A 13178-nucleotide genomic window follows, 5' to 3' on the forward strand; every position below is an offset into this window, starting at 1 on the left:
TCTTTGAAAGATGCGTAGCTTTTTCTGGTATTGTTATGGAAGCTATGTGGGTGTGTTATTGTTCTTTTTTTCCTTGATCTTTGGTACATGAGAGAGATTGGAACAGGAGAACAGATCTGAACATACTAGCTCAAATTTTATTTTTTACTTTTTCCCTTGAAATCAAAAGTCTGAACTTCTTCAAGGAATCAACTTAGTTCTCAAGTTATTTACCAAAAAAAAAGATAATTTTCTTTTGCAGCTTGTGCAGTGTCATACACCTTTTAGAATGGAATTCACCCAGTTTAGAGGAGTGGGCTTATAATATGATCAACAGGCAGGCGATTGCATGTATATGCTTGTGTTTAAAATAGTGTTGTAAGTGTGCTGTAGTTAAAAGCTAGCTATATATGTCTCTGTGAACAAAATCTCACATTTCTCATAGATGCTACAATCTGTTTTGTACCTAATAAACCACTTAAAAAATGAGTTCTCTTTCTTAACTTCTTAGGAGATACGGAAATGTAGGCCTTGTGGTACTTTCCTCAGAGCCAGCCATCCAGCTGAGTTATGGCTGGGGCAGGTCTGTTTTACAAAATAACCAAGTGTGCAAATGTATCTGATTTTTCTAGGGAATGCCAAAGACAATGTCACCCTTCTGCGTATTCTAAATGTTATTCTGTTCTAACTTAAATCCTAGGCTAACCTTTGCTTTGTGGATGTAGACAACCATTTCATTGAGCTGCCAGAAGACTTGCCCCAGTTCCCAAATAAGCTTGAGTTTGTACAGGAAATTTCTGAGATACTAACGGCTTTTGGAATTCCACCTGAGGGAAATCTTCATTATAGTGAAAGTGCTTCAAAGATGAAGAGCCTCAGAGCATGTGACCTGGTTTCTGATAAAAGAAATGGGAACGTAGCAGGATCGCCTTTGAATTCCTATGAGCTGCTAAAGGAAAACGAGACCATTGCAAGACTCCAAGCACTGGTTAAAAGAACAGGTGTGAGCCTAGAAAAGGTATGAAACTACCTGTACTCTCTCTGGACTTGCAGCAAAAAAGGTCTGAAGTGGTGGTAAAAAGACTGGGTCTGTCTTCAGTAGAAAGAACTTAATTTAACATGTTCACAAACCTTGTGAACGAGGTGGATGAGGATTCAACTCTACAACATCTAGGGAAACTTTTGGTAGCTTTCAAAGTGTTTTTTGTTTTGCTTGTTTTATTTGGCCAAGATAATGTGCTTAAAAATACACCTTACCTCATTTGTTTTTAGTTTTAAGATTTATTGTACATTTACATTACTTTCTCATTATATATAATTTTACTTGAGCATTATCTGCTTGCCGTAGTGAATGAATAGTGAAATCTTGTGGCTTTTTTTTTTGCTACTTAATTCCCATCAAAACAAACATGAACAGAATATCCAAGTCTCATATTGCTCTTTTTATAAACCTTAGCCCATGTGATGTCTAAAAAAAAATGCATTTTATTTCATTAGAGATTACTCTGGTCTGTGTGGTGATGAATAGTGCATTATGCTGCTAAGAATTTGTGTTGCAGAGAATGGACACGCACAACTTATTTTGACTGTGCATGTTATTCATTTCAAAGATGTTATGAATCCACCTGTAACAGTGTGTAACCTGGACTTATGTCACATACATATTTCTGTCTTATATTTTTGTAAACTCAGAATACCTGACAGAGAACCAGTAGATAAATACGCTTCTTTTTTTGTGTGTGTGTGTGTTCCCTTATTTCCTCAGCTGGAGGTGCGAGAGGAGACCAGTAGCAAAAAGGATCTTAAAATTCAGTGTGATGAAGAAGAGTTCAAGATTTACCAGCTGAATATTCAAGTCCGTGAAATTTTTGCCAACCGCTTTACACAAATGTTTGCAGATTATGAAGTATTTGTCATTCAACCCAGTCAGGACAAGGAATCTTGGTTTACAAACAGGGAACAGATGCAAAACTTTGATAAAGTAAGTTGTAATAAGAAGACAGAAGTTACAGTTTAAACGCTATAGCAGTATTCAAGAGTAAGATTTTTTTTTTTTTGACTGGGTCATAAAATGGAAAACAGTACTTTCAAAATTGTAATTTCTTCCTCAAATTTCAGTGGTCCTCAAAAAAGACGTGACCTATATATTATTCAGGAAAAGTAGTTACATACACACATTTGAGGTTGCTCTTTTAAGGATGCTGTAGAAAAAAATATGTTGCTTAGAAAGTCTTACTTTATGACTAACATCTGCGTTATTAGTGAAAATGGCTTTGTTGGTTTTTTTGGTTTTGTTTTTAACCAGAACTATTGCTGGATGTGTTCATCAATGAAGTCATGATACAACGCAACACTAACATACATATGTGTGCCAAGTGTATCCTAGCTCTTTCCTAGTGAAACATGAGACCTAGCTCTTCAAATTTTACATTATGTTCTTTACTGGAGATCAGAAGTTTGCCAGGAGGACAGGCAATGTGGGTGAAGGTTATGTTGAATCACTACTTGCTAAAAGGCTAATCAGATTTCCTTCAAGTCATGTGAAAAGGCTCTCATTAGCTTTGAGCCCCTTCAGAAGTGCATAATATTCACACCTGTAGCACTGTTGATGTGGTTTGCTGGCGTTCAGCTGTAATTATTAGAAATTTAAGGAAATAGCACAATAATTTTTAAGCTGTGATTTTAGTATGTAGTAGGTGATAGTTACGAAGGTGAGGATCTCATATTCTCTGGCTGTTTTGAAGGTTAAACTGGTGTGTGGAATAAAACTAAGCTTTAAATGGTTTCAAAGCACTGTAATACACTCTTGATCTGAAAAATTAGAGGTTTTTTTGGATGTATCTCAGCAGACTCCCAAACATTCTTATTTCTTGTTGTCTGTTAGGCATCTTTCTTGTCGGACCAGCCTGAGCCTTACTTGCCTTTCCTCTCAAGATTCCTGGAGACCCAAATGTTTGCATCTTTTATTGATAATAAGATTATGTGCCACGATGAAGATGATAAAGACCCTGTTTTGAGAGTATTTGATTCTAGAGTGGATAAAATTAGGCTGCTGAATGTTAGAACGCCGACTCTGCGCACATCTATGTATCAGAAATGCACAACCATTGATGAGGCTGGTAAGAGTAATAAGCCCCTTTCTTGAAGCTTCAGAAAATGCAGCTAGTTAGTACTATTTATTGTAGATATTAGGTTAAAATGAAGCAACAGTTCTTTTTTTTTTTAAACGAGCTATGAAGCTTAAGCGGTGAGCTAGATGTTACATAAGAAGAGATTAAGTTCACATAAAGGGTAATCGAAGTCAACTATTTTCCCGCATACTTTGTGTAAGAAAAAATGGTTTGACCTTAAGAAGATAAATATCATTCTCCTTTTGGTGGTGATTCTGTGATGCTTCATATGCTCATATACTAGCATGCCTGTTACGGTTCATAAGAAACTTTCGTCTGCTCTTAAATTTGAGATCTGCTGTTAGTTGAAGCGATGTGATTGTAGATTCGTGTCTGCTTAAGACAGGTGTTTAATAAAAAAAACCCAACTTTTGTACTATTTCAGAGAAATCAATTGAGTTAAGACTAGCAAAAATAGATCACACTGCCGTCCATCCGCACTTGCTGGACATGAAAATTGGACAAGGGAAGTATGAACTTGGATTTTTTCCCAAGCTTCAGTCTGATGTTCTATCCACTGGACCAGCAAGCAACAAGTAAGTAAGCTTGGGCAACAGCTGCCGGATCTTGGAGAGATCATAGAGATAGGACTGAAGTTGAGATGCTGGAAAGCAAATTCAGTCTTTTCTTTGTTCAAAATGAGAACAATTCAGAAAGGTGATGTTCGTGTTGAATACAGCAGGTTTGTTTGTTTTAAATCTAGACTTCTAGAAGGAAACTTACCTTAGAAAACCCCATTATATTTGAGGTTATAACAGGGGTTGTTCTGAGCAACATTTAACTGCTGTCGATATACAAGCAGGTCTCCTTATTGGAACTCTGTTAAGAGCTAGCAAATGTTTTAGGATGTCATATATAAAGACTTTATTTAAAGAGTGAAAAGGTGTAAATTTTAACTGGATATCATAAGGGAATGGAAAAATGCAAAACAAATGTATGTGGGCTAATTTTCTGAGCTCCTCTGGCTGCCCAGGGTTGCTTGCTTCTACTGAGATCTTGTGTGCATTTGCAGCTGTGCTTTATCCTGCACAATTGTATGATGATGTGCTCAATATACGAGACAAACTTGTTTTTTCCCATTACCCCTCCCCTTTACCTAGCGCTTGACATTTGCTGACTAAGTCCTCTATCTATAGGTGGACAAAGAGAAATGCACCTGCACAGTGGAGGCGGAAGGACAGACAGAAACAACACACGGAGCACTTGCGTCTGGACAATGATCAGAGAGAGGTAAAAACTGTTCAACTGTAGAGACCTAATTTTATTTTATTTTATTTTTTTCCTAATTGCCTGAATAGTAGTCTGTAACATTTATGGAATATCTATACAGTTGCTTACAGTCTATCTCTGCTATCCCATATTTGTACAAATGAAGTTCCCTGTTCTTTGCAAACGAAAATGACTTAGTTTCTGAATTATAAAAATTTTGGCTATTTTTGCCCCATCTCAGAACGAAATTTTTTCATCCTCAGCACAGGTGAGCTCCCTGAAAATGTTGTCACGTTCATTTAAGTTTTCCAGAAAGGGTGGGAGAATTGATCAAAAGATTTTTAGTCATCTATTTCCTGTTTCTACGTAACTTTTTGTATTTGATGGAAGAAAAATAAGCACCTCCACAGTGTGGTTTATTTCATCCTAAAATCAAAAGTATTATGTTTTGGAATTGGCTATTTCTTTATGTGGTCCATGAAAGACGTCTTAAGATGACGAATTGACATGCAACCTTATGCTAAGCTGTCGGAACATAAACCCCTACCAGTTCAGTAGGGTTTGCGTCTGCCTATTTTTACATGGCGCAGTCTAAAGCGTTAGTTCTCTCATGTGACTTTACAGTGGGTCTTGCTCTCAAAGTGTTTCCCCATGAAACCCCTACTCTGAGCTGCTGAAGAAAGAAAAGATTCACTATGAAAGGAAGGGACTCGAGGGGGGCTAGCGCAGCACTATTGCAGCGTCTCTCTGGAGACTTCTTGCCAGCTCCACTTGGATGTAGTGCACTTACAGAACAGCAGCCAGCACTGCGTAGAGATAGCAACCGGGTTTTGTAGCAGAATAGCTGTATTGGCAGGACACAACTCTGCTGCTCACTTAGCCTCTTTTTGTAAACAACTTCTCTCGTCACTGCTCCTATGGCTGACATTGCTTTTCTGTGTGGTGAAGGGATTTTGAAAGATTTGGGTAATTTGGACTCATTACGGTACAGTTTCTGATTCATATGATACAGTCTGTAAGCTGTTACACTGGATGTTGCTGTAAGAGTAATTCTGAGAATAATCTATTTTAAAAATATCAGAATTTATTTGTGCTTACTAACCCCAAGTATTTACTTTTCCTTAGAAGTACGTTGTTTATTGAAGATAATATGCTCTTGCCTTGTTAAATATCTTCAGAAAAGCGTCACTTGGAATTTTAGTGTAATCTTGCATCTGTTAGGCTCTTGTTGTTGAAAAGAAATGTATTTCTTTGTTCAGTTTCATCTTTTATGGTAGTGGTGAGTTTAACTGCCTTTCCAGTGTTACTTATTTTCCTGTGTTTTCTCATTGGTTTGTGAAAGCTTGAATCAAGTGTAGTGTTATCCATGACCATGCAATAGAAGAATGCCCATGTAATTAAAAAAAAGCTGCAGGTAATTGCTGGTTTTGCTCAGATAATTCAAAAGTATTTTTAATAGAGAATTTGCAGAAGTGAACAATAATTGATTTGTAACCTTGTTATTGCTCTTAAAATTATAATGTTTAGCATGTGTGAATGTAGGAGATTTTAATTAGCTAATTGCAAAGATAAAAGGGTTTTATGTTGTACCTGTTAATTACGTTACGCTGTTTGGATGTTGACCCCTTTCCCAGGTGAATCAGACTTTCATATTAAGCCCAAAGAATGGGGAGGGAGCTCTTCTGAGATAAATGCTGAGGATCAGGCTAAGCAGGAAGCAGTGGTTGCAGAATGCAGTGTTGTAAGTTTTAGACAAATTGAAGTTTTGAGACAGTCAACAAAAATCCATGTTAGTAAAGCTTAGCAGTTTCTAAGTTGCAAATACTTGGGCACTATGGAGGGCATAGTTTACAACAGTCTAATGATTAAACATCATCTCTTCTTTTTTCCTTTCAGTTTTGTTACTTACTTATGTTTATTGCTTGGGAGTTCTGCATTGTATTATGTCTTCATTCTTTTCTCCTTTTCTGTTTTGCATGCTTGCTTTTGTTACTTCGTACGTGCTTGCCACTTGCACTTTACATGGTTTCTTTGACTTTTTGCTACAAACTTGTCCTGCCAGCACCTGGACATTTCCTTGCCAGAGCTTCAGTTGCGGTTATGTTTAGACTGGGACCAGCATGATTGGCCCTTCATGCCCTCTATAAAATCTTTGTCAGAACATTATCTGGTATGTCAAGTGCACAATATGACTGTAAGCATAGTTCTGGATAAAGATGCATAGTTTATATCGTAGCTCTTTAGTGCAAGACTGATAGAAAAGGAGTGATTTCCCTTTTTTTGCAAAGGCTGCATTATGTTTCATAAATGAAATCGCCTATTAACTGACTTTTCTGTTGATCGTTATTTCAGTGTAAGCTAGATAAGGTTCTTATTAATCTGAAATATGTACTGATCTTGAGTATTCTGTCAGTGCCTGTATAGCACCTTATCTTTTATACACAGCTGGCTATGCTCCAACCAATCTGTCATCAGCAGTTTTTCAAAACATGTGTTAAATTGTCCTCTCTGAGATAAAAACGATGATAACACCTTGATGGTAGAAACAGGAGCAGCGTCGCTCTTTCAGATATAGTCCAAAAGACTATTTTGCTCTAAATGCAGATGATTCACAGCTGAAAGCTGCTAGTAGCATTTTTGAGCTGCTTCCTCAAAGTGTGGGGTGGTGGGCAAGAAACAGGAGATCTGTAGAAATGAGTACAGGTTTCAGGCACTGTCAAGGTCCAGGCAAAGTTTTCTTGCAGTCCACCTGTAGACCACAGTCTGCCATTTGAATCGTCTTGGTCTGAGTAATTATTGCAAGCTTGCTTTTTACAGGAAAAAAAAAATAGTAAAACTGTTCCCAGTATTGGAGGGATTCACTGAATTTCTATGCATCTAAATATCCTTGGCAGTTTGTATTGTGTTTTTGTTATTCTGTAATGCGCGATCTAATACTGGTTAACAAAAATAGAGATTTGATCTCCAATGAAATTCCACATTAAAAGTCCCTGCCCAATATTATGCTGAATATAAAGAAGGGGACTCTTCTTAAAGAGGCTATGTTCTGTTCCTCCTCATTGTACTGAGGTGGATTGTAAAGATGGAATTACCTCTTTCTCTTGTCAAAGTAGTCTCACTTGCACTTTTATCTGTACTTATCAATTTTCTGTCCCAATACAGAAGTATATCCAAGAAGCCAGGAATCTGGGCAGCACTATTCGGCAGCCAAAGCTGTCAAACCTCTCTCCGTCAGTAATTGCACAAACAAACTGGAAGTTTGTAGAAGGCTTGTTGAAGGAATGCCGAAATAAGGTAACTCGGAGAATACTTCTGTTCTCATATCTGCCTTTCAAGGACCATCTTGTGGGCAGTGCACTGGAACTGCCAGCTTTTCTGCCATGTGTCTCAGCTTTATCTACGTGCCCAGTCTGTTTGTATAGTAGTGAGAAATTAATGAAGAGAGAATATATTTAAAAATTCAGCTAGGAGAGACAGAGGAGAATGTAAAACGGTAGATTGAATATTCTGTTGTATGTTTATCATTCTGCTGCCTATGTCTATTTTAGCATATTTAATTTATCACAAATAAGACTATGTTATTTCATCAAGAAAGAGTGTTCCGGAAGTGGAATTTGTCATGAAAACCCAGAGCTGTGTTACAGGGTCTTGCTGCTTGGCAGCTAGTATGTCAAATTGGGGCCTCCTATTCTGATTATTCAGATTACTCACCCTTGTGAGAAAGCTGGAAAAGGCTTATAGCGATCAACACTGGTGCTGCTGTGGCTTGAAAACAAGGGTAAAAGAAAGGAACTCCAGCACAAGTTACTACATGTGCTCGGTTATTCTACCAAAACATTGTTACTGTATGTTCCCTTGTTTGTAAAGAAATGTGAGTGATCTTAGAAGATACTGAGAAAAGAACTAACTCTCTTGCCTCCTCCTTTTTAAGACCAAGAGGATGTTGGTTGAAAAAATGGGACGAGAAGCTGTGGAGCTAGGTCATGGTGAAGTGAATATCACAGGTGTAGAAGAGAATACCCTGATAGCCAGCCTGTGTGACCTCTTAGAAAGGATATGGAGCCATGGTCTGCAAGTGAAACAGGTGAGAAACAAATATTCTTGCATGTTCCAGGGCATACTTACATAAATTCACACTTTATTTTTCAGTCAACAGTCTGTTATATATCAGTCTGTCTCCACCTTCTGCTCTGGTGAAGGAGCAAGTACACGTGTAGATATGTTCCACAAATGACTTTTTGGAAGACTTTCTTTCCATTTAACCTGTTTGTTTTGTTTTATGGTGGTAGTTGTTTTTAATAGAACAGTTAATAAAACTATATCTGAGTTCTTACTACTTCTGTTATGGAAGTTGCATAGGATTCAATACAATGTATGCTAAAGGCGGTATCGGTGGGATGTGATAAGGGGAACTTTATTTTGTGAAGAGTAATTTGGCTTTTAAAAGTAAAACCCGCGCTATTTTGTTGACGAGTGGTTGAGAGATAGTTAAAACCACTAGTTAGAGAAGTTGATTCTCATGTGAAACAAGTAACTGGTTGTCACTTGTGGGATTAGGTGGAGTTTTAAGGCTTTTATCCTCTCCTTATTTGTACAAATGCATAACAAGGAAAGTGATGATTTGTAACCTTTATCTCTTTCTTTTTTTCCCCCTTTTTTTTTAAATGTATTTGCAGAATAAATGTACGTAATCCAGACAACTGTAATTCAGTCTTTTTTTCCCCGGCACTGAAGCACCACTATTTAAATCTGCTCTCCTTCAAACTTTTATAGCAGTAGTTTCTCTGTGTGAAGATTTATCATGTGATTCTCTCCCTTCCCTCTTGTATATTACTTAGGATAGAAGCTGTACTGCTTTCGTCTTAGAAGACAGAGCATCAGTATACTCTGCTTCAACTCAGATTTGGGCCTTTCAGACCACCAGACGGCCAACCCTACATAAGGTTAATGCTTTGGATTGATTGCAGATGTTGGCAAACAGTGCTGAATGGTGGAATAAATAGTGATGGAATATAATAGAGGCCTGATGGAGGAAGTGCTGTGTGTCTAATACTATGATCCACAGTAAAAATACACTACTCATTCTCTGTGTAGTCTGGCCTTTATTAAATATTCAAAGCTTGCTGTTTCATACATTGATTTTACTTTATTTTTCAATAGCGAGCCAAGGAAGACTCTTCTTTCTCAATTGACGATAGTAATGAGGATGGTTTTTTTCCTTCTACCGGTCCCTACTTTTACCTCTTCCCTCCCAATGATCCCTGATAGTCCAACACTTTCTGCCTACTGATTTTTCCACGTGCAAAACGAATCTGCACCTTCCTTTGCCCAATGCAATGTGGAGGGAGCTGTAGAATGTAGGGTCTGATGACCAAAGTAGTCTGAATTTTTAGAAGGCCTTAATTATTCCCTTGCCTGTTTTCTGTCCCGCTGCTTTCCTTAGGCTGTCTTCCCTTCCCCTTTAGAAATAGTTGGCATCATCATTGCTATTTGAAGTTAAAGGAGAGTAACATGATGGTAAAGGAAGTGGGCAGATATATACTGCATGTGTTCTTACATTCATCATGATTGTTGACATCTATTTGCTGCAGGATCCTTTGTTTGCTGCTTTGTGTGATCTGTTGCAGTTCACCTTGCCATGGCAGCAAGATGCTGAATACTAGACTGTGCATGTGTATGTTTATTCAGAGAAACACCATTTTCAGTGTAACCATTCCCTGGTGATATTTTCATGCTCTCTTTTTATATTTTTATAAGACTCACAGTTTTTGGCTTCCCATGTTGGATCTGTCAGGTATTGAGGCACTGAGCTTCTGTGAACTCTTTTTATAGCTTCACCACTAAATGCATATTTTTAATAAATTTCTCTCAACACAGATGTAAAAAGCAGTTTCTGGTTTATCTTCTGGAGACCTGCCACTTCATTTGGGGTAGACATAATGTCTTGAAATAAGCCCTTAGTAGTTCTGTGGTGAGCTATGGGATTGAACTGGTTAAATATGTTTGAAGATTTAAATTATTTATTGTTATTTTTTAACTTTCAGGGTTGAGTTATAATTACAGTGCTTCAGGAAGGTACTCATGTGATTTTAGATGACATTGATAGTATTGAATGGACAGCTCTTGCTTTACAGTCATCGTTTCTTTCTGCACAAAATTGTACTTAAAAGATTGTCTTTATAATGACTGTTTTTCTGAAATGCAGAGTTGCTGAACGTTTCCACCTAACATAGTAATTTAGGAAGATAATAGCTAATAGTAATGAATTTCCTTTGTAAATCAGTCCAATTCATGTGCTGGAGAGACCCTGCTCAATTGATGCTGCTTTCTGTAGCTTTGATATATTTGATTTATCATGCAGAATATTTTAGGATGAACCCAAGATTCTTAACATTTGTCCATGAAAAATTTCCTGCCTTCTATTTTAAGCCACCAGAGTTTTAAGAAAGCAGCATAATGTGCGAGATGCACCTTTTAGCATTGTCAGATTTGTCTTGACCTGAATACTGCATCCCAGATTTCAGAGTTGTTTTTATAAAGTATAGAACTACGGCTTGTCTTACTGACCAGCTCTTGTTGTCTGTCATGTGGCTTTGTGGTTTTTTGGTGTGTGCGTAGTTGGATTTTTGATGTTTTTCTTTTTTACGTTACTGTGTTTGTAATTATCTAGGTTGTTTGCTTGATGGAATTGAGGGAGATCTTACGAGATTCTGAAAAATGACAGCATGCATCTGTAGCCCTGAATTACCCTGAAGGGAACAGATGTGCAAGACTTGGTCTGGGTGTGAGACAGTTTACTCGGCTGGTTCCATGCCTCTTGCCAGCTCACTGCTGGAGGTGCAGGGAGGGAGAATTACATAAGAAAGGTGACAGTCTCAGACCGAAAACTCTGCTTATGCATTAAGTTTTATAAGGCTTTACATGTTTTCTTGTCATGTTAACAACCAGTGACAAATGAAGCTCAGCTGACTTTTCACAGTTGTTGGAATCATTAGATCCTGATAGATTTTGACTTGCTTTTCTTTCTCATCCTCTTTACAGCTCCCAAGCACCTGCAACTTTTGTCTTTTTGTGTTTGTTTTTAAATCAATGAGGACAAACATATTTGAAGCTGATACTTTCTATGATGATTTAAACTTTTTTATTCAGCTAGTAGTTATTTCTTTTGAATTGGGATCCTATATGTAGCAGTAACTGATATATTTTTAATTTCAGGGGAAGTCTGCTTTGTGGTCTCATCTGCTACATTACCTTGAAAACAGGCAGAGGAAAACAACATCGGGCAGCTTCAGTACCTCAGGTAAGATTAGATTCTACTAGAAGATGATAATAAAAATAAACTACTGCTAAGATCTGCTTGCAGATTTGCACCATGCAAATTGTTTCCCTGGACATAGCCTTCACTTAATATAACTGAATCAAATATTCTATTTGCCACAGAATTAATACGGGCACGGTGTATTTTCTCAATATATGTGAAAAGTAAACTTATTTGGATTGAGCCTACTTGTTTATGATTGCAGTATTCAGAGACTAGGAATATCTGATGCTTCAAAGATACTTTAAAATGGATCTGCTCCAATGTAACATCCACTGCATGACTCGTAGTCACTACCTCACTGGCAAGGCATTCCACGTCATAGATGGGGTTAGGAGAACACGTGTAAGCACAGAATTGTCTTGAACACCCTGAAGCCGACATTCTCTATATCATTACAAGTCATTGCAAAATACAAAACACACTTAAGAAATGCATTGTAATATTTGATGTAAGTGTTGTATTAAACGTAATATTGCACATAAGATCTGTTGGTAATGTTTCCCCAGTTGGAGACGTAAGGTGTAATTTTGTGGACAGAATAATGGGTTTTTGGCAGGTGTTGGATTTTTTTTTTTAAGTTGCTTTAAGCAAATTGCTTAGCATGACTAACATGGCCAAGGCCCTAAAAGTATTAGGCTCTCCTGAGTGTCCCTTGTTCTTGTGCACAGGCCTTTTTTTATATCAGGTGGAAGGTAGCACCAGTCTTAGGCTTTCTAGCAATCAGGGAATCAGGGTTGGGTACTGTTATACATGGCTTGATTCTAGAGTGAAATTTGATGAGAGTAATAATGTTGCTTAAAACACAAAATGTGCTGGTTTAAAAACTAGTGGAGTCATAGGAGTGTTCAGAGTGATAGATTAGTTAAACATGCAGTTGTGGTATATGGAGTAAAATACATAGAACACAGTTTTCAAGTGTCAGCAGTGCCTTTCAGTTTGACCATGTGGGAATAAAATAGGGTAGTCTGTAGGAAAGACTTGACCAGTATTTGTCTCAAGCCAGTTGGTGTCATACCAGTTTCAGCTGAGTTGTATCTCATTAATGTGTTAATGCTCAGCATGTGCTGATCTGTGTAAGCATCTCTGTAGATATCATATTCTCTTTTCATTAGTAATGGAAGTATGCCACGATATCTTTGCAAAGCTGTAAATCACCAAGAAGAAAAAAAATACGCAGTAGGGACGACCACTTATGAGTCTTAATTTTAAAATTAAACTAAAAAGCCCTCACGCCTTTGTATGTGCAACTTGGTATTAATTTACTTTTTTTTATATTGATTTAATCTTTAGATGGATTTCTACTAACAGGAAATTCTGTTCTTTTGGATCTAGGAATACTTCTTGATTCAGAAAGAAGAAAGTCGGATACCAGTCCAGGCATGTCGCCTCTCAGAATCTCTCTCGTCCAGGATATGAGGTGAATTTGAGTTATTAAAAACAGTGCAAACAAAAAAAACTCCGGGAGATTCACTTACGTATATTTGTGCATAATGTTTACT

The 13178-nt window shown here is 37.4% G+C and overlaps 1 protein-coding gene across 2 annotated transcripts in view; it reads left to right on the forward strand.

Annotated features, from left to right (window-relative positions):
- The window catches only part of DENND5A (DENN domain containing 5A), a 62432-nt gene that overhangs the window by 34818 nt on the left and 14436 nt on the right, over positions 1–13178 (forward strand). The window contains exons 6-15 of one of the 2 annotated variants that reach the window (XM_021402173.1): positions 680–997; positions 1745–1960; positions 2864–3098; positions 3535–3685; positions 4286–4379; positions 7521–7652; positions 8290–8442; positions 9197–9301; positions 11574–11658; positions 13012–13096. In XM_021402173.1, coding sequence (XP_021257848.1) covers positions 680–997; positions 1745–1960; positions 2864–3098; positions 3535–3685; positions 4286–4379; positions 7521–7652; positions 8290–8442; positions 9197–9301; positions 11574–11658; positions 13012–13096 — 1574 coding nt within the window. The remainder of the gene's footprint in view (positions 1–679; positions 998–1744; positions 1961–2863; positions 3099–3534; positions 3686–4285; positions 4380–7520; positions 7653–8289; positions 8443–9196; positions 9302–11573; positions 11659–13011; positions 13097–13178) is intronic. The other variant, XM_021402172.1, reaches the window with a different exon arrangement.

This window comes from Numida meleagris, chromosome 6, assembly GCF_002078875.1.
Source record: "Numida meleagris isolate 19003 breed g44 Domestic line chromosome 6, NumMel1.0, whole genome shotgun sequence".
Classification (NCBI taxonomy): domain Eukaryota; kingdom Metazoa; phylum Chordata; class Aves; order Galliformes; family Numididae; genus Numida; species Numida meleagris.